Genomic DNA, 27,804 nt, shown 5'->3' with positions numbered 1-27,804 from the left:
CTCTCACCCCGGAGAAGTGGCGCTCCACACTCTTGACTGCAAAAGAGCGTTGGCCTTTTACCTCCAACGCACTCAGCCACACCGGAAAGTTCCACAACTGTTTCTGTCCTTCGACCCAAACCGGTTAGGCCACCCAGTTTCCAAACGCACCTTGTCCAACTGGTTGGCCGATTGCATCTCCTTTTGCTACGCTCAGACTGGTCTCGCGCTGCATGGTCGAGTAACGGGACACAAAGTCCGAGCGATGGCAGCCTCCGTAGCCTTCCTCAGGTCCACACCTATTGAGGAAATCTGCAAGGCTGCCACGTGGTCTTCGGTTCATACCTTCACCTCCCACTACTGTCTGGACTCCCTGTCCAGAAGCGATGGCCGGTTCGGCCAATCGGTATTACGAAATCTATTTGCTTAAATTGCCAACTTCCCTCCATCCCTCTTCAGTAAGCTTGGAGGTCACCCACATGTGAGAATATCATGCCTGCTTGTCCTGGGATAAAGCACAGTTACTTACCGTAACAGGTGTTATCCAGGGACAGCAGGCATATATTCTCACAACCCACCCACCTCCCCGAGGTTGGCTTCTTGGCTAGTTAAGTGAACTGGAGACCACGAGGGGATGCACCCCCTAGTGGAGCAGGAAGGCACGCATGCGTGGAGCAGCAGAGCAAACTTAAATCTTCAATCAAGTTTGCTTGAAAATGCTTCCGCATCGGGGCTCCGTAGATGACGTCACCCACATGTGAGAATATATGCCTGCTGTCCCTGGATAACACCTGTTACGGTAAGTAACTGTGCTTTATCTACATGTGCCACAATTTTATTTTTTATAATTGTTTCCACCATTTTGCCTAGAACTGAAGTAAGGCTTACTGGTCTGTAATTTCTTGGATCTCCCCTGGACCCCTTTTTAAAAATCAGCGTAACATTGACCACCCTCCAATCTTCAGGTACTTCAGACGATTTTAGTGACAGCTTACAGATCACTAACAGCAGGTCAGCAATTTCATGTTTGAGTTATTTTAGTGTCCTGGGATGTATACCATTGATTTATCACTTTATAACTTGTCAAACATTTAGTTGTTCTATGTATATATTTGATTTCTGTGTGACATTGTAACCAAGAAATTCTTTCACATATATCTAATGCCAAATTTACTTATATTTACACATTTAATCTATATCCATAGCATAATGATAACATTAGCACCTGTTTAGTGCAAAATTATCAGCCAATTTTAAGGGAAAAATGGATTTTGGTGGTGCTTATAATTCATTGGCTCTGAGTAATCTCAGGAAAGGCCTAAAAAACTGTACAAAAAATATTTTGCAGTCAAGCACCTACGTCACCTGTCAGTTTGAAAGTGGCCCCCACAATATTAGGTGGTAGGGGTTAAGTGAAATGCGCACTGACAGATGCCAGGTCCCAGGTTCAGTTCCTTCACAGAAGTTTCATTAGGGATAGAATCAAATAAGAAGCACAGCCAGGGGTGATTATATAAAGAATATATTATAGAAATAGTCTTACAGAAAAGTAATATTTATAAGCATTACAATTAAGCAGAGAGCATTACACTTAAGCAGAGAGCAAGCAGTCTCACTGCCTTACAGAGGTCAGAGGCAAAGAGGGACATAGAAACTTGCAGTTCTAGGAAGCTTCGTGTTCCATAGATAAAGGGAAGGATAGACAGAGAGGGGGAGCCAGAGTGCCAAGCCAAGAGCCAAGAGATAGCTAGATAGAAAGAGAGAGAGAGGGCCAAGACCCCTCTCCTGATAGCTCCATAGAAAAAGAGAGAGATAACTTGATAGAGCAGAGAGCAGACTTTTATACCTTGGAATCTTATTCTGAATAGAGAAAATATTGTATCTCCCAGTATCTTTCTGTTTAGAACTTGCAAACTGTTTGAGACAATGGTCAATTTAATTGACAAAGGAGGGTGAGAAACCTGTAAGCATGGTGATGGGATTAAGTCTCTGGCTTGATCTGTGCACCATTGTCCTAAGCACCCTCTTAATCAGACATTAACACCTTTTAGCTAGCCATGATTCAATCAGGGCTACTTGAAACTTAAAATATATCAATCAGGGCTACTTAAAACAGTTTCCCTGCACTAAGAGTCTATCTGCCTTCCCATGCCAGGGTCAGATTGATATAATCTCCCAGAGGCCTCTAGGCTGACATCTCCTACGTCAATTATCCCACCCCCCTATACTAAACTTCGGTAAAGGTTTTTACATCATCTAAGTCACAACGTATAAGTTCCATCCAGGAAGTCTTGAAAAACCTTTGATTATCCCTGCAGGACGACTAAGTCTAGGTTGGCCCACATCCCACCCTAACCACTCCTTCAGATACACCCCTTTTAGCTCTGGGCACAAAGCAGCATTCAGAGGCCAAAAAAGTCCCTTGATACATCCAAAAAATAGTTTTGATTATCGGTACTTGGATGACCTGTCTTTTAGGTCATCCAAGTGCCAATTTGGGTGGGTTTTTAGATGTGTTTATGTTTCGATTATGAGCCCCATAGCCTACAAGCTATAGCTTTTCTCAGCAATATTCCTTCAAGATTTCTGCATGTAATTCCACTCATTATAGTTTGTTTATTCAAAGAAACAATGTCCGTTCAATTTACCGAATCATGTGTCTGAGAAATTGCGATTCCTTATTGATCAGTATAGCTGAGCAGAGAGTGGAACACCATACTTAGGGTTCTTTAGCTAAACTATGGTCAGCATTAGCATGTGCTTACAGCAGGTTGAAAAGGCATTAGCATGGGATGTGTTTAGAACATGCTTTCCATGTGCTAAAAAAAAATATATTCTTTGTTTATGGCTTGGGTAGCATGTTTGGGGTCGGAGAGTAGCCACTAATCGGTTAGTGCTCTAATCGTTAGTGTGTGAGCAATGGTGTGCACTGACGGATTAGCGTGGGGGCTTTTACTGCCTACAAAATAGGTAGTGGTAAGGGCTCATGCACTAGTGGTCACATGCTAATTTTGAAATTAACATGTGGCCATTAATAGGAAAAGGAAATAGAAGCCATTTTAAAGCCACCCTAAAAAGTGGCCTCAGTGTGCAGGAAACCCCTGTGCTTAAAATAGTGCAGCTTCACAACATCCAATAGTGCACAAAACTTCAAATTAATCAGCTCATCAATACTTAGTTACCACCACCAATGTGACTATTTATTCGAATATGAGCACTAGCACATTATAAACGATTATATTTATCATCAGAATGTCCAAATGAAATCATTAGTTTATTCATTAGAAAAATTACACCGTATAAAGGTTCCTATGAGGATGGCTACCACACTATAATTCAGTGTGGCATTCTAAGGAACACGGTGTGGGTAATGAATGGACACATTGGTGGTGGTAACTAAGTATTAATGAGCTAAAATAATGCAAGACATTTTTTTGTGTAACTGACTTAAAAAGGGCCCTTTAGTAAGTGATTTTAAAAACATTTTTATTCGGTAGCTAGTTAAAGACTTATTCTAATAGCTACTGCATACTAGAAAACAGAATAATTGTTATATTTAATAAGTAATAAAAACATAGAAAAATAAAACTATATACAAAGTGAAATAAGGTATAGAGAAGACAAATTAATTGATGAATACAAGGTATAAATTGTGTAGAAATTGTAATTTTAAGTTCTCCATTTTTTTTGTATGAGAGTTTCAGTAAGATTTTGAAATCGAATAATATTCAACCATCATCTTTCTGTCAGGGTCCCATCCATTCTCTAGCGCTGACCATGCCATCTAACAAGTCTGTTTCGGATGCTCCCATCTTTCAATTCACAAACTGCCGGATTTTGAAGGACCATAAACTACAAAAGTGAGTAACAGGGAGTGCTTGGGATGGAATGAGAACATCACTCAAAGGATCTGACTCATTCACAGATAAGTTGAAATGAAAATACAGTATACAACAATAGGGATAGGCATATATAAACACGCACAGAAAATTGAAAAGGAAATTTCTATGTCTAAACAACTGCAAGGGACTCTGATTAAAGATACTACCAACTTGAGAAGGAAAGTTGAAATGTTTGAAAATAATTTTCATAGTAACAATTTAAGGTTAATTAATTTTCCTAAGCTTGAGATGGTAACTCCCAGAGAAATGCTTAAGAGAGATTTAGTGGAAATTTTAGAAATATCAGAGGAAATGTTACCACCATTTTCACGTGTTTACTATTTACCTGTTAAAGTTCGTGAAGAGCAGCAAAAAAATTCAGCTCAACAAACTTTAAATGTTTCAGAATTATTAGAGACTTCTGATAAAGACTTAGCATTACCAGCAACGTTGATTATAACAGTAGCGTTTCCGTTAGATAAAACATGGTTATTAAGACTTTACTTTAAAATTGTTAAATTTGCATAAATTAAAAAAAAAAAAAGACTTTACTTTAAAAATAGACAAAAAGTTTTTCTTGGTTGTAAAATACAGATGTTTCCTGATCTTACAAGGGAGACGCAGAAGCGCCGCCGTGAATTTCTTCTTTTGAAACCTGGGGTTACATCTCTGGGGGCTACCTTTTATTTGAGACATCCATGTAAATGTATAGTGTGTTACTGCTCTGTTAAGTATGTGTTCTTTGAACCATCTCAATTGACAACTTTTGTGGCAATGTCTCATCTGGATGGAGAAATCTTGAACCCTATATGATAAATATGAGATCTCATTCTCAGTGCAATAACTTCTAGCATCTTGCTATAATATAATCTGTTTTTCTTTGGTTTCTGTTATTATTTTTTCGCTGTTTCTAAAACTTGGATCTAGAAAGAGGACTTGAGCATAAATAGTTAAACAATGTTTTCTTTATTGGATGTATAATTAATTTTATGCTACTACTATTATTTCTTTCTGTACAAGTGGTATGCTTGAACTTTAAATTGAAAATCAATAAAGATTTAATTCATAAAAAAAAATCATGCATGTACAGTATATCGTGAAAACTTTAAAGGGGGAAGTTATCAATGTGGGCTACCATTAAGATAGGCCATTTTACCACTAACAACTGGTGCTACTTTAGCATAGGTCTCGGTCTCATTTTATGCAGTGAGATGTAATTACTAATGACATGGGTTAACTGTAAATCTGTCTTAACAGCAGTCCACTTTAGTAATTTCCCCTAAATCTGTTAAAATAAAAGAACAAATATTTCTACATAGAATGAGTTTTTAAAATTGTGCACAGAACATCTTTGAAATGCTATTACTAGTGTAATCATAATACATTAGAAATAACTTCATATGATGTTTTTGAAAAAACAATCTAACAAATACTTGGATGTGGCATGACAAAAAAAGCATTAACCTACATATATTTCACCATGTACTCACAAGTGTCACACCTCTGATACTGCCTCTCTTGTGCCCCAATGAACTTTGTCAGGGAGAATTTATCAACTGTTCACAACCATGTTATAGGAGGTCTTAACCAGACATATTCAAATATTTATTCAAATACCAGCAGCTCATATATCTTGAAAAAAAAAAAAACCTGAAAGAAAGTATATGCAAAATTAAAAAACAAAAATATGTAAAGAACAAACGCCTTTCATTCTTGTTTGCTTGTGAGCCAGCAATCGGCTGGTTAAAGAATAGATACTTTTTACTATGTTTTGTTCCTTAGTAATAGTGTTGTAGTGATTTAAAATGTTCTAATATTATTGGGATATATTTGTGTTTAGATAGAGTGAAGAAAAACTTCTATTTTTATATATGTAAAGAGACCCCTTAGTAGAGCAGACAAGGATAACGTGATCATTTATTTTTTTAATCAAAACGGAACATCTATTAATTGACAGTCCCGCCCCAATCCTACCCTAGCCCCACCCCAATCCCATCCCAGCTCCGCTCCCCCAATCCCACCCCCAATTTGTTCCATTCATTTTTCATGTACACATCTTATTAATTCATAATGGTAACCATAAAATTTTTTTTTTAAAAACACAAAGCACACTATACGCAGAGAAAATGTTAATTATCATTTATATTTGGGGGGTTTTCAAAGATGTCAAGGCAGATGACTTTAAAATATGCAATGTCACCTTTCTTTCTGCACTCAGGCCCAACAATTATCCCTTTCTATTCGCTCCCTCCTTCCTTCCTATGTCCTTAGTGCCTCCTTCCTATGTGCTTAGTGCTCCCAGTGCCTCCTTTCTGTGTCCCTAGTGACCCTTTCTGTGTCCCTAGTGACCCTTCCTGTGTCCCTAGTGACCCTTCCTGTGTCCCTAGTGACCCTTCCTGTGTCCCTAGTGACCCTTCCTGTGTCCCTAGTGCCCCTTCCTGTGTCCCTAGTGCCCCTTCCTGTGTCCCTAGTGCCCCTTCCTGTGTCCCTAGTGCCCCTTTCTGTGTCCCTAGTGCCCCTTCCTGTGTCCCTAGTGCCCCTTCCTGTGTCCTTAGTGCTCCCAGTGCCTCCTTCCTATGTTCTTAGTGTCTTCAATGCCTCCTTCCTATGTCCCCCTCACTGCCTTCCAGCCTTTGTCCCTCCCCCGAAGCCAGCCAGCCAGTCAGCCTGCCTACTTCCCTTCCTCCTTCCCTGTCACACCAAAGCCTGCCTGCCTCCAGCTCCCGATTCAAACCCCCCTCAGTCCGCCGTCGCTGCTACTGCCTGCCTGCCTGCCTCCCTCCCTTTTTCAGGGACAGCATCCCGAAACTGTGCGCCGGGACAACGGGACAGGCGATCGCTTCCCTTTCCTCCAGCGGTGATTCAAACCCCCGCCCGCCGCCGCTGCACCTTCTTCTTGCTGCCCAGAAGCCTTCTTCCCGATGTCAATTCTGACTTCGGAGAGGAGGTTCTGAGCCTGCCAATCGCTGCCTGGCTGGCCCGGAACTAGAATTGATGTTGGGAAGAAGGCTTCTGGGCGGCAAAAAGAAGGTGCAGTGGCGGTGGGCAGGGGTTTGAAGCGGTGCTGGAGGAAGGGGAAGCGATCGCCTGTCCCGTTGTCCCGGCGCACAGTTTCGGGATGCTGTCCCTGAAAACGGAACATTTCAGCATCCCGAAGCGGTAGGTCAGGACAACGGGACTGTCGGTCCAATAACGGGAAGGTCCTTTGAAAACGAGACGTATGGTCACCTTAGACAAGGAGGGCTGTAGTGCTTGAAGTATCAGAGTCCTGGGCTTTGTTATTACTCAGAAGCCTCTGAAATACAGCTGTTTCCTTCCTGTGCATTTAGTGCATACTCATTCCTGCAGTAGTGAAAAATTTACATGGCAGCATGAATTCTTTTAGAAGAAATTTCACCTTAAATCAAGTTCTTTGTCTGTCTAATTATAAGTACCAAAAAAAAAATTCCAATTATATCAAAACAAAATGTGACAGAAATACTTCTTAGTGTCCTTTACCCTATGGAAGGTGTATCTGTTCTGCTTTTCTTATGCTTCTAGCTCAAATTAATAGGATTTTCCTATAAATATGAACCTTTTTAAAAAAATAGAAGTTAGGTGCTCATTATATTATGCGCTTGATCCTGGGGAGGACAGGAAGGCTGCTGCCTTTTCACAGTGTGTAACTCTCAACCCATAAAATACACTTCTCTCAGTGTTAAGATGTACTGTTCTCTTTGATAGATTTAGTTCCTGGAGAGAAGTGAATTATGGGCAGTCCTAGAAATTGCACGCAGTGTTACAGAATAATAATAACTTTATTCTTGTATACTGCCAACACCGGCAGTTCTAGGCGGTTCACATAAAGTAAAACTGGACAATCAGTGAAAAATACATTTTGTGAGAAAATGCAATTAAATAGGAAATACAGAATAATACTGCATTAAAACCAATCAAACAGGTGGAGGGGCATAATCGAAAAAAATCTCGCAAGTCGTCCAAAGTTAAAAAGAGCCCAAGACATATTTTCGAAAGACACGTCCAACTTTTTTTTACTTTCGAAAATCGTCTAATTATACATCCTGCCGATCTGATCGTCCAAGCCGTTAAATCGTCCATCTTTATACCACATTTCCGTCCAACTTTCCGTCCAAGTCCAAAACGCCTAGAACAAGCCCTGTTGGACGTGGGAGGGGTATGCAAAGTGATGGACTGCACACCCAGACATGCTACCTAAATAGTGGGGTACCTTACAGGGCACTGCTGTGAACTTCACAAAAAGAGTGCCATGGCTTCTCCTCACTACAGCTCACTTATAGGTGATGGTGACCCCCCCCAAACCACCTCCAGAATCCCCTAGACCCACTTATCTACCACCCCAATAGCCCTTATTACATTACATTACATTACAGATTTCTATTCCGCCATTACCTTTCAGTTCAAAGCGGATTACAAAAAGAGTTATGGAAGAAGGGTTACAACGTTAGATCAGAGAAGGTTTCCAAGAGAGGGAAAAGTAGGATCTGGGGTTAGGGATGGGATGGTAAGCTTTATCATGGTATTAAGCTTTATTAAGGGATTTCTTGAAGAGTATAGTTTTTATTTCCTTTCTGAACATCTTGTAGTCTGGGGTTGTTGTCAATAAGTTGGAGACTTAGTTGTCTATCTTTGCTGCCTGAGTGGCCAGTAGTCCGTTGTATAGTTTTTTCCGTTTTACTTCTTTGATTGGGGGGGTAAGTGAATGGGGTGTGTGTTTTTCTATGCCTGGTAGAGGTGGTTTGGATGAGGCGGTCGTTTAGGTAGGTTGGGCTGTCTCCATTTATAGTTTTAAATAGTATACAGTAGAATTTAAATTGTATTCTTTCCTGGATTGGAAGCCAATGAGAATTGATGAATGCCTCAGTAATGTGATCATGTTTTTTCAATGAATAGACGAGTCTCAGAGCTGTATTCTGAATTGTCTGTAGTTGTTTAATCATTATTGCAGGGCAGGGGAGGTAGAGGGCACGGGAGGTATGGCTGCAGGAGCCACTTATATGCCAGTAAAAAAGGGTTTTGGGGGTATATAGGGCAGTGCATATGTTTCAGTATCAATGCAGTGATTACAGGGGCTTATGAGCATGGGTCCTCCTCTCTATAGGTCCCTAATCCACCCCCAAGACGACTTAAGCTGCCTCTGGGCTGGACGACTAGGCTTTCCTATGCCAGGTGGCCAGGTGATGATGGTCTGGAGGCTGAAATTTAAAGTTGTGATTAAAATTTTTATGGAGGTGGTGGGGGTTGGTGATCACTGGGGTAGTGTGTGGGGGTCTGTGTTAGGTGTTTGAAGTAGAGGTCTGCACGGGAACGGGGATTGCGGGAATCCCGCGGGTCCTGCGGGGTTCCCGCGGGAATCCCCCCCTAACCCTCGGGACTCCCACGGGGACTCCCCTCTGGCCCACGGGACTCTCACAGGGACCCTCCTCTGGCCCACGGGACTCCCACGGGGATGGAAGGCTTTGGAAGCAGGGTTCGTCCATATAATATAATGGACACGTCAGCCTTAGTAAAAGAGGGGTTTATAAGTGAATTACCTGAACAGAAAACAAAAAAAGGGTTCCACCAAAGAGATTCCACATGGAAAACAGCAGCGCAAACACAAAAGAAACTGTGGAATTGATGATCCTGTCAGAAGTAATTGCTGCTTTTTATGGGGACGGGCGGGGATGGAGGTAATTCCTTGCGGGGATGGGTGGGGACGGAGAGGATCCTGATGGGGCCGGGTGGGGACGGAGAGGAGACGGGCGGGGATGGGTGGGATTTCTGTCCCCGTGCAACTCTCTAGTTTGAAGTGCTTATCTGGTGGGTTTTTGTGACTTAGACCATGTTTTACATGGTCTAAGTCACAACGTCCAAGTTCCGTCTAGACTCTGTTGTAAAACTTTCGGTTATAAGTGCTGTACGACTAAGTCTAAGCCGGCCCACATCCCGCCCAACTCCCGCCCTCGACACGCCTCTCAAAATGCCCCATTTAGCTTTGGACGTTGAGCGGCACTATGAAGGCCTAGGTCGTTTTTAAATATGTCCCAAACCCGGTTTTATTCTTGACGATTGGACGTTTTTGAGAAATGTTCGCCCAAGTGCCGACTTAGGCCAGTTTTTGGACATTTTTCCCTTTCGATTATGAGCCCCGTAGGTCTTAACTAATTTCCTAAAAGAACAATAAGGTAAAGCTTGAGAAATAATTTCACCTAACCCAGTTTGCAATTTGTCTGCCTGAAACGCAAGTGTCCTTTCCAAGAATGATAGATCTGCACCTAATTTAGGCGTGAGGATTTATACCAGGTTTCAGTCAATGTAAATCCTTGCACTGAAAAATGGGTGCAGATCATGGTACTATGCACTGTTCTTTGAATGGCGTCCAAATGTCATTTATAGTGTCATTTGTAGTGTGTTCATTTTTGTTGTTGCCCAAATTTGGGCGCCATTTACAAAATCTAGTCTTTAATATGCTGGGCCAATGATTATAATTTCAGAATATGATGATCTAATTTTCTTTTTGTCAATTGTGCATGATAGTCCACATCAATTTATAAAGCAGTGGGAATGGACAATGAACACTCCACTAAGGGTCACTAATGTAAAAAAGGTCTAATTTCAATAAAGGATACACACAAACTGTGACCCGACACAGCACTGTGTTTCGGTGATGAAACGCCTGCATCAGGGGGGTCACTGTAGTGTTGTAATCCACAGATCACAAGTCCTTTGTTAATACAAGGCTGAGTCGATCAAACACACAATAAAAGGTCCAAGCACACTTTAGTCCCGTCACCCTAATACATATGTGTAAGCCTCAGTAGAAGCATCAGAGATACAATACCGAAAGAAAAAGCACACATCCTCATCTGTTCATCTACTTTTAAATATGAGCCTTGCAATTCCATATGCTAGTAATGTTTGTGAGGCTCATATTTAGGTATTTAGGTACTGAAGAAAAAGTGCTAATGTGTGCTGGCATTTCTGTTTTTGTCTGGGCATGCACACTAGAGCCAAGCTTATCGCAAAACCTTTGTGTACATGTGTCGGGCACATTCTTCCCTCCACTTCCTGTTTATTAGCGCAATTTAACTGTGTAATATAATATAATATAATGTAATTTATTTCTTATATACCGCTAATCCGTTAGGTTCTAAGTGGTTTACAGAAAATATATATTAGGGTGCAATAAAATTATAAGTAAGATAGGTACGCATGAAATGTTAAATATAATTTGCTTTGACCATCGCTGAGCAAGTTTTTTACATTACTGTTGCTTTGTGGGCCCATATGCGAATTTAAGCATCATCCTCAAAGTTAGGCAGATATTACATATGTAAAATCCGGACCAATAGACCCGCCCCATCCTTAGCCCCACCCCCTCATCCTGCTCATCTCAGTCAGGAGGGCATCCACACATGCATGGATGCCACTCCCGATGTGATCTGCTTTTCTAAACCCAGACAAAAGTGCCAGGTTTTGAAAAGTCGTCAGGACGCCCAGACATGCCCTCTAAAAAGAGGACATGTCTGGGTAAATCTGGCCCTAGGCATGTAACCCTAGGATTTAGAATAGCTGTTAATAAATACTAACTTATTTGTAATTTCTGACATAGGTGCTGGGATAAGCATGAATTCTAACTTTATGATGCATTAGTATGCTTTTAATGACTCCCATATCGTTATAGGTGAATATTGAGCAATGTTTATATTAGCCTAAAAATCCCTAATAGTCTGCTCCACCCTCTGAATTATTTTGGGATCTTTTAGGAGGTTATCATTTAATTTCCAATACCACTTCCCTATCCTAGGAACTCCACAAGACAGATCTAACCGTATTGGGGCATGATCAGACCAACTGATGTCTTCAATATCTGAGCATCCATAACTTTGCCTCCCCAGCGCTTATCCAAGTACATCATATCTTTTAAGAATGAACCCCCCTATGTGTGTAAATGTTTAGACTACTTTGGGACAGTAAGGGAATTTCTAAGTACCTATCTTTACTTATCTTATTTTTATTGTATCCTTAATGTATAGTTTCTGTAAACCGCTTCGAATCTAACGGTATAGCGGTATATAAGAAATAAAATAAAATTAAATTACTAATGCTTACCCATGTATATGCATGCATACTCACGTAAGCGCTAGCAGGGCACTGCAACGCTATTTTACTATTACTTATCATTCTATAGGACTGCTAGACATACGCAGTGCTGTACATTAACATGTAAGAGACAATTCCTGCTCAATAGAGCTCACAATCTAATTAAACAGGACAAATAGGGGTTTGGGAATTAGAGGGAATGATAAAACAGTGAGTGGGAGTTAGGAGTTAAAAGTGGCCTCGAAAGATGGGCTTTTAACCAGATTTGAATACTGCCAGAGACGGAGCATGACGTACTGACAGGCAGTCTGTTCCAGGCATATGGTGCAGCAAGATAGAAGGGATGGAGTCTAGAGTCGACAGTAAAGGAGAGACTTGCCTGATGATTGGAGTTCTCAAGGAGGATTATGAGGAGAGATACTGAGGAGCTGCAGAGTGAATGCACTTGTAAGTCAATATGTGGAAATGGATAAGGGAGCCAATGAAGTGACTTGAGGAGAGAGGTAATGTGAGCATAGTGACTGACTATTATGTTAATACCTGCTTAACTCAAGTAGAGTATGGGTGTGGAGCGTGGGCAGGATACAATCAGGGCTCCTGTTTATGTATATAATTTAGGCGCATGCAATTACACCAGTCATGAAGCCAGCATAAGTGTGGGTTTCTAAGTTTTAGGCATGCCGATACCAGATCATGCTTGTATTCTAGCATGGAACCTAGACACCTACCACATGGTCTCAGGGTGCCTAAATGGAGACACCCAATTATAGATTTGCTCTCTAAGTGTATGTAGAGATGGTTTACCCCTCTCTGCTCTCTCTTTCTAGAGAGGATCTGTGGGTGCGAGAAGGCAAGATCCTGAACCCTGAGAAGCTGTTTTTCGATGAGAAGGGGTCAGCTGACATCCAGATTGACTGCCAGAATAGCTTGATTGCCCCAGGATTTATTGACACACAAATTAATGGTGAGATATTATTGCAGTGCCTTTAAATTTGGGGGGCAGTGAAATCTCTTCCCTGTGTGCAAGATTGAGGACACAAATTTCTCAGTCCTCACAGAGACTTGCCAGATTATGGAGACAGTGGATCGGGCAACATCACCCCCTTTCTTGATTGTTGAGGTGATTGATGTTAAGTATTAGCTAGGCGTAGAGGAGGAATAGGATTGCGGTCGAGACCTCTGCTTGGAACCATTAAGAATGTAAGGCCCCAGCCCTTCCATGCAGAGAATGATAGGTATCTGGATCTGTGTCTCATCCTGAATTGCAGAAAAAGTGGGTTCTCTTTGTACCTCTGTATACACTGTGGGATGGATTCAGTAAGTGGCACTGGAAAGATCCATGCCAAGACAATATTCAGTAAAGGGTGCTCCACATAGAATGCCCTTTACTGAATACTGACAGTGCAGATCTTGTGTCTAATTTTTTTAGGCACTACACTTATGCCTGCTGAAACCTGGTGTAAATCTTGGCATGCAACTAATGGCAATTGGACACAGAAATGACCCTATTCTATAGCATCACGATTAAATTCTGGGAACACCCCTGACTGATCCGTGCTTCTCCCATGGTTAAGCACTGACACCTCCACATAGAAACTGCCAGGTTCATTCTGTTCATTTTTATCTTTGAAAAATGGTTGCTCCTACATCACAACAAAGAAAAATGGGGAGACCCACTGATCCACAGTGAAAACAATCCACTGATGAAAGCAAAAGCAAAGCTGTGGATACAGATGTTCTGGAGATAGCGTTTTTTTTGCTACTTCAGCTTGCCTGTGGTGTTCTTTGCTCACATGTTTAAAGACAATAGACTGTTTTCAGTCTAATTCTTTATATATTTTGCAAACCATTGGACCCCTGAGGAAGGCGTGTTCACTGAAACACGGACCGTATAGGGTCCGGTTGGATTTTTATCACTGTATTTTTTATCATTGTACTTTTTTCATTGAATTTTCATGTTTTTATATGTCAGTGTAAATTATCTCAAGAACATCTGTATCCACAGTTTTGTTTTTGCTCCTACATCACATCAGGGCTGTGGAGTTGGAATTGGAAGCAATTTTGGGTGGAGTTGGTAAAATGTACTGACTGACTCCAGCTTTAAAATAAAAAAAACATTATAATATGTGGTAAATTTATCGTTTAATGCTTATCTTTGTCCTGGATCTAAGGTACTTTAGATCCAGAACAAAAAAATTAAAGCCTAATATTAGAAGGAGTAGGAGTTGGAATCAGAGTCAGTAGTAGAAAAATAGGAGTTGGACTTGAAGACTTGGTGTACCCACCCTTCGACCCTGCTGCACATGAACTTCTGCAGATATTCTAGAAAAAGCTCTACACTGGCAGATCCTTTTCTAAAGTACCACTGGAATCGATCATGTTTCGACCTAATCTCTATGCTCTCTGTAAAATAGGGCTTCACATGCTTAGTGTATTTATATAGAGCAAATTGTTTTTCAGGGGGCTTTGGGGTGGACTTTTCTATGGCAAAAGATGATGTATCATCAGGGATCTCGCTAGTTGCTCAGAAGATACTGTCTCATGGAGTGACCTCTTTCTGCCCAACACTTGTGACATCTCCATCATCTGTCTACCACCAGGTCTGTGTGCACAGCAACAGAGGTATTATTCAACTGTTGGGTTTTTGTTATAATAATTCATCCGAAGATATCCATCCCCTTCCATCAGGTCTCAAAATTATATAACCTACACAGAGCGGTCCTTTAGCCTTAGAACAGCAGTGAAAGAACTCTTTTACACTTCTAAGATATGGAGGGGGGGGTTGTTCCATGGCCACATTAACCCTATTACTGAGCAGACTGGATTATATTAGTCTATCTACTATGGGGCTCATAATCAAAATACATCTAAAAACCCGCCCAAGTCGGTACTTGATCATCCTAAAAGACAGGTCATCCAAGTGCCAATAATCAAAATGGCTTTTTGGACGTATCCAGGGTCTTTTAAGGCCTCTGAAACTTGCTGTGCGCCCAGAACTGAAAGGGATGTTTCTGGAGGAGTGGTTAGGGCGAGATGTGGGCCAGCCTAGACTTAGTCATCCTTCTCCTGCAGGGATAATCAAATGTTTGACGAAATTTCCTAGGCGATTATACGTTGCAAGTTAGACGATGTAAAAGCAGGTATAAGTGCCAAAAAGGTATCCAAAGTGACCAGATAACCACAGCAGGGACAAAGTAAAGACACACACACACTTCCCCCCTTCCTCCCCCCGTGTTCACTAATCAGTTGCACCTCCACAAAGTTCAGAATAATAACATACATACCTACCTCCAGAACATCAGCACCTGTTATAGGAAAGCCTAGTAGAGCTGCACAGAGGTGGCTGAAGTAGTCTGGGGGGTGGGCTACTGAACCATAGAGAGGATGACCCAGGCCCATAAGCCACTTTAACCACTACATTAATGGTGGAAAATGTAGGCCCATCAAAACCTTACTGTACTGCCATATAGATGGCACCTGCTGCCATAAGGGCTATTGGGGTTGTAGACAGATGGGTATAGTTGGTTTTGGGGGGCTCACCATATCATATAGGAGTTCTGGTGAGATGTTTATCTGGCACCCTTTTTGTTAAGTTCACAGCAGTGCCCTATAAGGTGCACCTCTGCTCTGTTGCTATGTATGGGTGGCCAGTCCATCACAATGCTGGCTCCTCCCATGTCCAAAAGGTCTTGTTCTGGGCGTTTGGGACTTGGATTAATTTTTGGTTGCGAATGTGGTATAAAGATAGACGATAGTAGTGGCGGTCTGGATGATCAAACGCCTGGCCGTACAGAGTGATGATTTTTGAAAAAAAAATATTTTAGATGTACTTTTCGAGAATGAACATTTTCCCGTTGCCGACTTTGGGTGACTAGCACCCTTTGCCCAAATCGGACTTAAACACATGTTTTGATTATGCCCCTCCACGTTACTATTCTATTCATTCTCCAATACTTGTTATACTCCATGAGGATGTAGAGCTGATGTGCAAGGTTGTTGTATACACTTGGCCTTTTGGGCGAAGCTACATTATCGTGTTAAAGTTTTGTCTGGGGTGACTAACATAGGAGCTGCTTTAGCAGGCTAGTTCTGAACATTTAAGATAATTTTTTTGTAAAATGATGTAGCTGATGAACCTCTGATGGAGACATGTTGTACATATGTTCAGCTGACTTTGCGTATGATTGATAGACATTAAGGAATACAATAAATAAAGATTAGGTTTTTACCTTGATAATCTTCTTTCTTGTAGATGTGTCTAGTAGTCCTGAATGCTAAGGTTATGCATCTGAACCTGCAAGTTGCTTGCAGAATATCACTCATCTTCTACCCCCTTCTCAGTAGATTTGCTCCTGCTCCCTCAGTTTGTACAAAAGCAGTCAAGAACAACTGTAATGGAAAACCGCACTGGAAGGAGGACAACGGGGAGAACTCCCCAACACTAGTATACTTCTGTTTTGCTCTGAAACAATTATAACATTATCTAAATTATACAAAATTGGCTAAAGTAATGGAAAAAAAATCATATTTAATCAAATTTTAGATTACTTTGATAAAACTCAAGCTCTTCATCCTAACCAAACTGGTTTCCAGAAAAAACATTCTACAGAACATGCACTTATAGGCCTAACCACATCAATACAATATTTCCTGGACCAGCATTAATCAGTTATTTTCATCTCTTTAGATTTATCAGCCGCGTTCGATACAGTCGATCATCAACTTCTGCTATGAAGACTAGCAGCAACAGGTATCTCCGAACAAGTCCTTCAATGGTTTACCTCTTACTTTGCAAATCGCACTGCTGTTGTCTGTTTTAATAATACCACTTCTTCTTCCATTCAAAATAGTTTTGGTATCCCGTAAGGTTCTATTCTGTCTCCCCTACTCTTTAATATTTACTTGGCTCCCTTATTAACACTCTGTCAATCTATTGGACTTACTGCTTATGCTTACGCAGACAACATTCGGATAATTTATCCTATCGATGCCTCTAGTCCAGATGACATCAATCTTTTCAGTGCCAAATTAGACAAAATCTGCCAGTGGCTCCATGAAAATATGCTGTCACTCAGTATATCTAAATCCAAATGTCTTCTTTTCCATGGAAGCTCAGTTCTCCCATTACAATAAATGATATCCCTATTATTTCTGTCTCTGCAACTAAAATTTTGGGTGTAATAATGGATAACAAACTAACTTATCACCCACAAATTAGCTCTGTAGTAAAAAATTGTTTCATTAGACTAAGGATGATCCGTTCTCTTGCAAACATTCTAGACCCTCAATCTCTCAATATTCTTGTCATATCTAAGCTCGATTACTGTAATGCATTGTATAAGGGTATCTACCAAAAAGATATCCGACAACTACAATTGATACAAAACACGGCCATAAAAATTATTACAAACAAAAAGAAATTCGACCACATCACTCCACTACTAAAACAGCTCACTGGTTGCAATATCACACCGTATCATAGATAAAGGGCTCCTTTTACAAAGGTGCGTGTTAAATTCCCGAGCGCGCTAGCCTTTTTAGGAGGCGGTAGATTTTCGGCTACCCTTCTTCAGTCAATCTTCATATAGAGAAAAAAAATATCCTCTCTGCCACTGCTTTTGTTTTACTAGCTCTTCTGTCCCCTGTACGGACTTTCACAGCTCTGCACTGCAGGCTGTGTGGAAGCAAGCCTCCCTTTGCTTTCAGCTGTTCAGACCCTCCCAAATGCCCCCAAAGTCCAATATCTTTTTATGCTTTGAGGTCCTTGCTAGTAAGGCTACAAATATTTTCTCCTTCAGGCACTGTTGCCTTGTTGTTTCCTGCAGCTTCAATTAGGCTCAGGCATCTCTGGGCAGAGGATTAACTTTCCTTGGAGGAAGGTAATAACTTGCTACATTCAAATCATATCTCCATACCTTCCTTGAGCACATAGAACTCTCATTCAGTTTCACTATCCCTCCCCCCACCCTGTATCACTGGGGCTATAGTCCATTAGATCTCCTGTTTCACTTTCCACCTCCCATCCCCCTTCCTGGGTGTTTGGGACAGATTCAAAGCAGGATTCTTCCTGGCTTGAGCTAACTTCTAGCCCTACCTCCCATATATATGGGGTATTACCATACCTCTCTGAAGGGAATATTCCTGCCCTTCCTTCCTGACCTGGAACAAAACTCTTACATTGTTGATAAGGGAAGTTTTCTGGTCTGCTCCTTATGTGCCTGCCTTCCCTGATAGTCAGCTGGAGTTAATTTATTTACCTGCAGTCCAGCTTGAAGCTGACGTGCCTGCTGAGCTTTGGAATTAACTCCACCCCCCTCTGGGTTGATCCTGTGTTTCTCTATAGATCTGGGAAAGGAATAATAGGGGATAGATTGTGTTTCTGTGCCCTCCCTACCTGAATACCTGGCTGTGACATCACCTGCCTTCTCTCATTCCCTGGCTGTATGGCAGCTGGGCTTTTGGTAGGCTGTACAGGCTTATTTTTAGGGATTGCAGGTTTGAGGGCTGTACTTAAGTCTGGGCTAGCAGTCTTTTTAGTCATGACAGGAGCTTCCCTGTCACACTATCCATCCTAGTTCCGGCAGCAGTTGGACTATTCTTGAGGCTGCCAGTTTGCCCTCTTCCTTGGACAGAGCCCTGATTAGCCAATCTTCCAAATATGGGTGTACTTGGATCCCTGCCTTGTGCAGGTGCGCTGCTACTACCTCCATCACCTTGATAATGGTGTGAGGCGCTTTGGCAAGGCGAAAGGGGAGAGCGGAAAATTGGAAATGCTGCTCCGTAAAAATGAGAATATGGAGATAGGCTTCCATCAAATTGAGGGAGGGGCAAGAAATTCCCCAGGCGCCACCTCTGAACATACAGTCTCCATGTGGAAGCATGGTACTTTAGCACAGCATTGACCGACTTGAGGTCCAGAATTGGCCTCCAGTTGTCTGAGCCCTTCTTTGACACTATGAAGTATATGGAGTATCTGCCTGACCTCAAGTCTTCATCTGGAACTTGCTCTATGGTGCGAAGAGCCAGGAGCCTTTGCACCATTGCCTAAATTCTGGGGGCTCTCCCCAGCTGGCCAAATGGGGAATCTACAAAGAGGTCCGGAAGGGGGGGCACAGAGCTTGATCTTGTAACCTTCTTGAATAACCCCCAGGACCCAATGATCTGCACCTAAACGGGGGGGGGGGGGGGAGTGTAGCCACTGATCATTGCACTGTCATTGCACTTTCTTGGATGCTAGAGAAGGTTGAGAGCTAGAGGCTTGCTGCCTTCTACCCCCGCTGAGCCTCTGTTGCGACTCCTGAAAGGACCTCTGCATCACTTGGCCTCCCGCATAAGAATGGAAATTTCAAGAGCTTCAAATTCCCACACCCCAAACTGAGCTGCTTGGTGTCTGCTGTCCAGCAAGACCTAAGGGCGATGGTCCATAACACTGGCCATCAGGTCATCCAGACCCTTTCTAAATATCATCTGCCCCTGGAAGGGAAGCCTGCTGAGGGTGGCCTTAGAAGCCAAGTCTCCTGCCCATTATCTAATCCAGACCATCCATCAGGTGGAGACAAAATAGGCTGACACCTGGTTCATGACTCTTATGACATCATACGAGTGTCTGCTATATAATTCACCCCAGAAAGGCCCTCCAAGACCAGGACCTGAGCTAGCTGACTGTGGCAAGCACATGCCACAAAAGAAGCTGCAGCTGCTGCTTTAATTCCTAAGGCTAAAGCTTCAAATTGCCTCTTGAGAACCATGTCTACCTTGCAGTCCTGAGCATCCTTCAACATCACACCTCCTTCACTGGGCAAGAAAGTCTGCTGGGTGATCTGTGCTGCCAGGGAATCCACCTTTGACTGAACAAACTGCTGTTGAAAATCTGGAGCCATGGAGTAAAGCTTGGCCATAGTCTTAGCCACTTGCAGGGACCTCTGGAGACTCCCAATGGTCCACGACTAGCTTCGTGATGTCAGGATGCAAGGGAAAGAATATGGTCAGTCACTGAGCCGCTCATAAATGAGCACTGTGATGTGGAAGCTGGCGAAAATTCCAGCTGCAATTCATGCAGCAAATTAGCTATTATGCCTGGGAGCACTGGTGCCTTGAACAGCTGCTGCACCAAGGGGTCTTCCCCCTGCTCCAGGGTCACCACCAATTCTTGTTCACACGGACTCTCTGAAGGTCCTCCTGGGCTCCATGACTGATTGAGGGATTGAGGGGTACAGATAGAAGTAGAGATAGGTTATAGGAATAGTCAAGGACCACTTCACAGATCATAGGCCTGATGGGCTGCTGCGGGAGCGGACGCTGGATGTGATGGACCTCTGGTCTGACCCAGTGGAGGCAACTTTTTATGTTCTCCCATCTGCACTTTGCCAAATCTCCTTTGGAGTGCTCTGGAAATGGCCTCTTCCCCTGGGATTGAGCCTCCTGTGAATCCCCAGTCCTGGAGTTGTCAAAAGAGGCTTAGCCCAAGGCTCCCACCCCTGCTTCGCGGCACACAGATGCTCCTCAGCTGATCATCCAGCACAAACCTGACATGATACATGGGTAAAAGGCCTGAGGAGTCCATCCCTAGTGATTTTAAGCAAATTGAGGAGTTTTGAGGCAGATAAAGCTTTTTTTCTAAAGCTTCTGTTAAAATCCAAGATGGCCACCAGCAGCAAATTCATTCCAAAAATGGCCTAGGGGGGGTCTCCCCTGAAGTTTAAAAACTTCAGGAAAGGGGTTTTGGAGGAGGGGGATCCTAGTTACATCAACCCCCTCTTTAGCCTTTACTGCACCAACAAAAAATCCCGCAGAATTCAACTGTTCGCCTACCCCTCACTAAAGCTTTGTCATCTCAATAGTTTCATAGACAAAACCTTTGCCTTCCTAGCAGCCAAGATGAACATGGCTCGCCCAAATGATACTCGAGGCCCCCACTTACCTCGGCTTCAGAAAAACTCTCAAAACTTACCTATTCAACAAACAAGACCCGTAACCGCCCCTCTCCGGTATTACGGGGCCCCACTCACGGCCCTCTCCCCCCCTCCTAAATGCTCTCTTCCCTCTCTTCTACCCACTCCCTTCTTCATCAGCCAAGTTCGGCTAAATTTGTTGTTAATCTAATAAACTGTTGTAAATCGGCATGTCAATGCGGATCCTAATGTAATTATTGTGAACCGCCTAGAACTCGAAGGGTAGGGCGGTATATAAGAATAAAATTATTATTATTAGCTATAACCCCATAAACCTTTAAATTTTACTTTTTCATAAACGCTTTCCCAATTTTCCCCTTAGGCTATAATCGCCTTACTCACTTTGCCATCTCATGCATGCGTGCCTCAGCTCAGAAGTGCAGCTGGAACAAATGGAAAAGAACTCTGCCTCACAGGTTCGCGCTACGAACTTGGTTTTCAAATAGTCAGTCTGACCAATGTCGGACTGAGCCTCAACCCCCAGAAACTCTCTTGCCACAACAGGGGGAAGACCACGCAGCCAGCCTGCTATTAACCCCAGCCAAGATGAAAAGGAGCCAAACAGCCTGCGCTCAAGCTCCTGAAAAATCAGGAATGTGAGCAGCTACTCAGGGGATGGTCTCTGAGCTCCAAAAATATTACAGCAGGCTAGCTAAACAGGTGTTCCCAAGGGCTGAACCTGCTAGCAGCAGACTTCTGCCGGGTGAGTTTGCCCTCTCCCAGGCAGAGGTCCTAGCAAGAGGAAACCTCTGGGCATCATGCCTCAAACCTAAACCGACAGGAAAAAAACTCAAAAATAAAGCTGCAGAGCAGATCAGAAACACATCAAACAACTTGCTTGCAGAAGAAAAACTAAGGAGGCAGGAACAAGGGAAGGAGGCGGAGTTGAAAGATGAGCGATATCATTCTGCAAGCAACTTACAGGTTCAGATGCATAACACTAGCATTCAGGACTACTAGACACATTGCACTAGAAATAGGTTTGTATGAAGTTATCTGGTATTGTGAATATCAAGTGATTTACTGCAGCAGAGATTATGGTCTAGAGCTAGGATTCTGCTCTCAGGAGCCTGCTGTCTAGTGTAGATTCTCAGCCTACGTTCTTTGGAGTGGCTGGGTGGCTCACTGGTTACTGCAGCTCCTTGTGACTCTCGGCAAGTCACATAACCCTCTATTGGCCCAGGTACAAAATAAGTACTTGTATATAATCTGCAAATTGCTTTGACTGTAACCACAGAAAGGTGGTTTATAAAATCCCATCTCATCTCCTTTGTTTTAGTTATAATAGTTTATTGTACCGTATAGTTCTGGGACATTCTGATGCAGTGAAGGCAACTAGGTTCTAGTCAGCAGCTCACAAGTAAATGCCTATCTGTAGCCAGGGCAAAGAGCAAAGAAGAGTCAGAGCAGTTCACAATGCTGCTAGTCCATATTAGAGGACATGATAGATGAATGGTAGAATCAAGAGTGATCCCTCTTATTATTCACTTTGAGCCTCTCTGTGTAGTGCATTGAATGAATGGAGTTTCTAATTTATGCTCTCTGGTAGGTTCTTCCTCAGATCTGTGTGGCAGATGGAGGTCCCCATGGTGCAGGTATCCTAGGTAAGTGACACCAATTCAGCTTATTCTGTCTTTTGGTTTTTCTCCTCTTTCTTCAGTGCCTCCATTACAGTCATGTTCTTCTATCTACACTATGAAAAGAGAGGAGGTGAGCATCAGCAGTAGTGCCTATTTATTAAACTACACTGTAAAAATTATCACATATTTAAATCCCACATTTATTAAACTACTGTAAAAATTATCACATATTTAAATCCCACATTGAAGACCTAATGCAGAATTGAATTTAAGTGCTGGGAAATAGGCAGGGAGGGCAGCATAGACATTAATGTTTATTTTATCATTACCACAGAAATTTTAACTACATATCTAGAGATGTAGTTAAATGCTTCTGCAGAAATAGCTACGGTGTCAATACATGGTAATGCACGTTAACTTTACAGCCGCTTCTCTCCAAATGCTGGGCATGTCCCATTTTATCTAAAAACATTACTATGGATGTCTTGCATCCATGTACATTAAATTTTTTTTCTTTAAAATGTGTTAATGGCAAAACATTATTAGTGTTCAGAAAATAGGCCCCAATAGCTGTTGCAGGATGAGAACTTGGGTGCAATATCCTAAATTTTGGAAAACAGGGATCTAGAGCAAATTCAAGATTGGGGTGAGTACAGAAGCAAATCTCCCATCCTATATGTCTATCCTCTTCTAGGAACAACCACCACCACTGTTTTTATCACTTCACAATGGTAGTGGTTCAGCTAGGTTACATTTTAGTGCCATGCTTCATTCCTCAGTGAACAAACATTTTGACAATGTTGTGAGAACACTGTTTAGATCATCCAAATTATTTTCATTTAAGCAGAAGCTGGGAGTATGCAGAGTGATATTAACGACACAGAATCTGTTTGAGCATCCACAAGTTAGTGACACAAAGGTCTCATTGTAATTTGTTTTACACCAAACTATTTCATTCCTCTGTTTTGTATAAACTTTTTCCTTCTGTTTTATATTGGTTTTCTCTGTTCTTCTTGGGGAAGGTGTGCACCTGGAGGGACCTTTCATAAGCAGTGAAAAGAGAGGAGCTCACCTTGAACGTTTCCTATGCAGCTATGAGATGGGGGGCTTCCAGAACCTACTTGAAACCTATGGATGTTTAGATAAAGTTAGCATCGTAACACTGGCTCCTGAGATAAAGCGGAGCAGCGAGGTGATCACAGAACTCATTAAACGAAGAATCTGTGTCTCGCTGGGTAAGTACCACTCTCGTCTTTGTGAAGGAAGAGCTTGCGTGTCCAATAAAGGGTGCTAGATATTTCTGAATGTTCATGAGTTCACATAGCAAAATAACTGTAAGCAGTTACTTAAATAAAGAAATATTTCAAGTAAATTGACTCCTGAGGTTGATTTGTTAAAATATTTCATGAGTGTGTAGCACCAAAGTTTACTAGTATATACCAGCAGAAAGAATAAAAACTGGCATGAGGGTTCTTCCTGCCTGATTCAAGGTGACCTTTTGACCATAATGACCACATGCATAGTAGTCCACTTCTCCAGAGCCAGAGGTCCACTGTCATGCATTTACCTGAACACCATCTCATTGGGCTGCCCTTGGCTGAGGGTTTTGCAAATGGCAGAAAAGCAGTGCCACCACTTTTTTCTCTTAATATTTGTACATGTTTTATTTTTGGCTCTTGCAGCGTAATTGGGTAGAAGTAATGCAGACTATTTATAACAGATCATCTGCCTTGTGTTAGCTGCATTTTTTTTCTTTGATTATAAGCACAGAAAATGTAATAGCAGTTAAGAAATCCTTTAGTAGGATTGTGTCATCTGGGAAATCCAGCGGAAAAAGCAGATTTTAAGTACAGAGTTCCAAGTGACAAATGCTGGGCCATTTCTTGTTTTATTAAAAAGGTAAAGGGTCATGGACTTGATATACCACTTTTCTGTAGGTACAACCAAAGTGTTTTATATATTTAATTATGCAGGTACTTTTTTGAGTATTCTCTAAAAAAAACCCCAAAAAAAAACCCCAGATGATTTTATGGTGAGAATACTAAAAAGAAATTTTAAGACAATCCAGGAAAGACCTTTGAAATCAAAATGATAAAATACCTTGATACCTACCAGACAAGACTCAACAAAGACCTTGGTTTTCTATCGCATTACAAACCATGACATTTTTCTGCTTTGTCACCTTATCATCTATCCATATCTCTCTGTCTCTCACCCACCGAGCCCTCTTTCTTTCACCTTGCCCACCCCTCCTTCCTCCTGCGAGACGATCATTGGAATGCTTTTATGTTTCATACTGGTATTTTGTCAACATTTGCTTATTTCTGATCTGAAGAAGGGGGGGTTACCTTCAACAGCTAATCAAACAGTGCACTAGGCCCCCTTTTACTAAGCTGTGGTAGAGGTTTCTTCTGTGGCCCGGAGCGCTAAATGCTCTGAAGCTCATAGGAATTCTATAAGCGTCTGAGTATTTACCGCTCTGTGTCATGGTAGAAACCTCTACCGCGGCTTAGTAAAAAGGAGGTAAATTAGTCCAATAAAAAATGTATTACCTTTATTCCTTTTGTCATGCTTTATTTCTATATATATATTATCTTATAAAGTGGACTAACACTCAAATAAAGGAAATCTCTGGAATGAAATGGCATAGGACAAAGTTAAGAGGCTCAGGAGTATTCTAAGGAAATTATTTTTTACAGAAAGACAACAGTTCAATCTGTGTGTTCAATGTTGGAAGTCCATTTGCCATGAAGAAGCAGCCTTATAGCCGTGAAACGTTGGCTTTAATAAGGACTCATATTAAGACAGTAGTAAAGTTCTTTGACACAGTTTAGTTGTAGGTTTTGAGAATCTGGGTCCCATGAAACAACTAACGTGGCAATAAGTCACTACTGACGAAAGGTTTTTGTGCCGATGATGTGGGTGGATGTTGCAGAGTATATGTAAAAACTCAATCACAAGACCTGAGGCCTTTTTCTTTTGTCTGATAGAGACTTTGAGCCCTATAAAGTGTGTGTGTGTGGGGGGGGGGATGCCTTTAAAGTCTTAATTGATATAATAAAAGACTTGAGCACCTCAGGTCACCTTAACTGTTTTTCTTGCATTGCTACCTTGGAAAGGTAGCATCTCCTGTTTCATTGTAAAGTTTACTGTCACATTCAGTTTTTCAAACATTAGTTCACTGTTGGTTTCAAGCCTGTTATAAAGAATCCTCAAGTAGAGTCAGGCTTTCTTTGTCCTAATACATATCTGTGTGATTTTGTGCATGCTGTGATTGCTGACTGTTTGCTGTGTTTGACTCTGTGTATCTCTTAGGGGTTGTATTTATGTGGTGTGTATATGTACAGTTGTTTGATGTAAGTTATAGGAGCCAGCTTTGTAGAGCAATCTTCTTCATTGCATGCAGAGAAGGGTAATTTGTATTGTATTTGGTACCCCCAATCGTTCTGAAATGTTGGCACCTGTGGCTTAAGTAGAAATTGTGTATATACCTGACCAGTGTGTCCATGACTTGCAGTATCTCCTTTAAGAGTTATTAATTTTAACCTCATTAGTCTTTCTTTGTTTTTTCTCAGGTCACTCTGTGGCTAACCTATCTCAGGCAGAGGAAGCTGTCAAGCACGGAGCTACCTACATCACACACTTATTTAATGCTATGTTACCTGTGAGTAAGGGTGATGCTCCCATGCCAAGCCCCTCATCATACTGTACTAATCTAGTGTCTCTCAAACCTTTTTTAGCTCCAGCACACTAAATGGAGCAAATGTTTTTTGCAGCACAGTATGATTGAAATTATAAAATTGTAAAACAAAAAATTAAGGGCTCCTTTTTATCAAGGTGCGCTACGGGGGTTAGCGCGTCGGACATTTCATCACGCGCTAACCCCCGCGGCAAGCCAAAAAACTAACGCCTCATCAATGAAGGCATTAGCGGCTAGCGCAGCAGGCGGTTTAATGCGCAGTATTCCGCGCGTTAAACCCCTACCACACCTTGATAAAAGGAGCCCTAAATTTGAGAGTTATTTATTTAAAGCTCTTTAAGCTATGTATGGGTAATTGTAACAATGGTGAAACTAAAGTAGATAGAATTGCAAATCAGTTCGATGGATGTGCTTGTTTTTGAGAGCAAATCAGATGTCAGACCTTAGGCCTTGCCCTGTGCATCACATGGGATACAGAAGGAGGCGCCTAAGGCCTTAGGCATCTGAGCCAATCAGGGCCTTAGGCTCCTCCCCATGCATCACATGGTGCGTCAGAGAGGGGAAGGACGTCATTTTTGATGGGCGGTTCTAGGAGCTAAAGGGACCATGCTTCCCTCCAGCTCCAAATGTTTAACAAAGGTATGGGGGGGGAAAGCATCTGGTTGCAGGAGGGAGTGGGCATCCCTCCTGCCTTTTATGGGTGCGGAAGAAGTGAGGCGGGTAGGGGTTAGTTTGGGGGGCCTCTATTGGCGGAAGGGAGTGAGCAGCCCTCCTGCCAATTTTCTCTCTTGGGGGTGGGGGGTATTCCCGGTGCTGCGTTCGTCCAGGAAGGCCATCATCGGTGGTGGGGGGACTTTTTTTTTATGGGACAGATATTTTGCACACACAAAATATCTGTGCCATTAAAAAAAACAAAACCAGGCAGGCCTATCGGTTTTGCCAATCAATAAAACCCTTTTTTTTTGGGGGGGGGAGAATAGCCAAGCAATGTTAGTGTAGCAATCGCTTGGCTACTTTGCATGAGGTTTTAACTAATTTGCATGGCTGGATCAAGGGGAAAAACACGTGGTGGACCATTTTGTGCATCAGGTTGGTAAAAGCGATAATTGCTATAGCTGTGAAAATGGGTTTAGCGATGATCGCTGACTTTAGTGCATCTAGCCTAGGGGTAGGCAATTCTGATCCTCGAGAGCCAGAGCCAGGTCAGGTTTTCAGAATATCCACAATAAATATGCATGAGATAGATTTGCATCTCAAGGAGGCAGTGCATGCAAATCTATCTCATACATATTCATTGTGGATATCCTGAAAACCTGACCTGGCTCCGCCTTTCGAGGACCGGAATTGCCTACCCCTGATCTAGCCCATAGACGCTCATAACATTGACAGATTCTTGTGTACAAAACATACATGTCATCTGTCTAGTGTATACTTATGAAGGACATTTTTAAAAATAAAGTAAAATTCGGGAATCTCTCGTGGCACATTTGGAATCTCTTCAGGACTCACCACTGTGCCATGGCAAACAGTTTGAGAGACACTGGTCTAATCATTAAGTTTCAAGTTCAAGTTTCAAGTTTATTAGGATTTTATATACCGCCTATCAAGGT

General features: G+C 42.1%; 1 protein-coding gene across 7 annotated transcripts in view; it reads left to right on the top strand.

Annotated features, from left to right (window-relative positions):
* The window catches only part of AMDHD2 (amidohydrolase domain containing 2), a 51,433-nt gene that overhangs the window by 13,472 nt on the left and 10,157 nt on the right, over positions 1-27,804 (top strand). For 4 of the 7 annotated variants that reach the window (XM_033963671.1, XM_033963672.1, XM_033963673.1 and 1 more), the window contains 6 exons: positions 3,730-3,839; positions 12,791-12,927; positions 14,424-14,563; positions 22,464-22,518; positions 23,517-23,729; positions 26,070-26,158. In XM_033963671.1, the coding sequence (XP_033819562.1) occupies positions 3,730-3,839; positions 12,791-12,927; positions 14,424-14,563; positions 22,464-22,518; positions 23,517-23,729; positions 26,070-26,158 (744 nt within the window). Of the gene's footprint in view, positions 1-878; positions 991-3,729; positions 3,840-12,280; positions 12,411-12,790; positions 12,928-14,423; positions 14,564-22,463; positions 22,519-23,516; positions 23,730-26,069; positions 26,159-27,804 lie in introns of those variants that run through there. The other 3 variants (XM_033963676.1, XM_033963675.1, XM_033963678.1) reach the window with 3 other exon arrangements.

Source organism: Geotrypetes seraphini, chromosome 11 (genome assembly GCF_902459505.1).
Source record: "Geotrypetes seraphini chromosome 11, aGeoSer1.1, whole genome shotgun sequence".
In the NCBI taxonomy this organism is placed as follows: domain Eukaryota; kingdom Metazoa; phylum Chordata; class Amphibia; order Gymnophiona; family Dermophiidae; genus Geotrypetes; species Geotrypetes seraphini.
The sequence above is the reverse complement of the archived record's forward strand: the minus strand, read 5'-3'. Positions and strand labels throughout refer to the sequence as shown.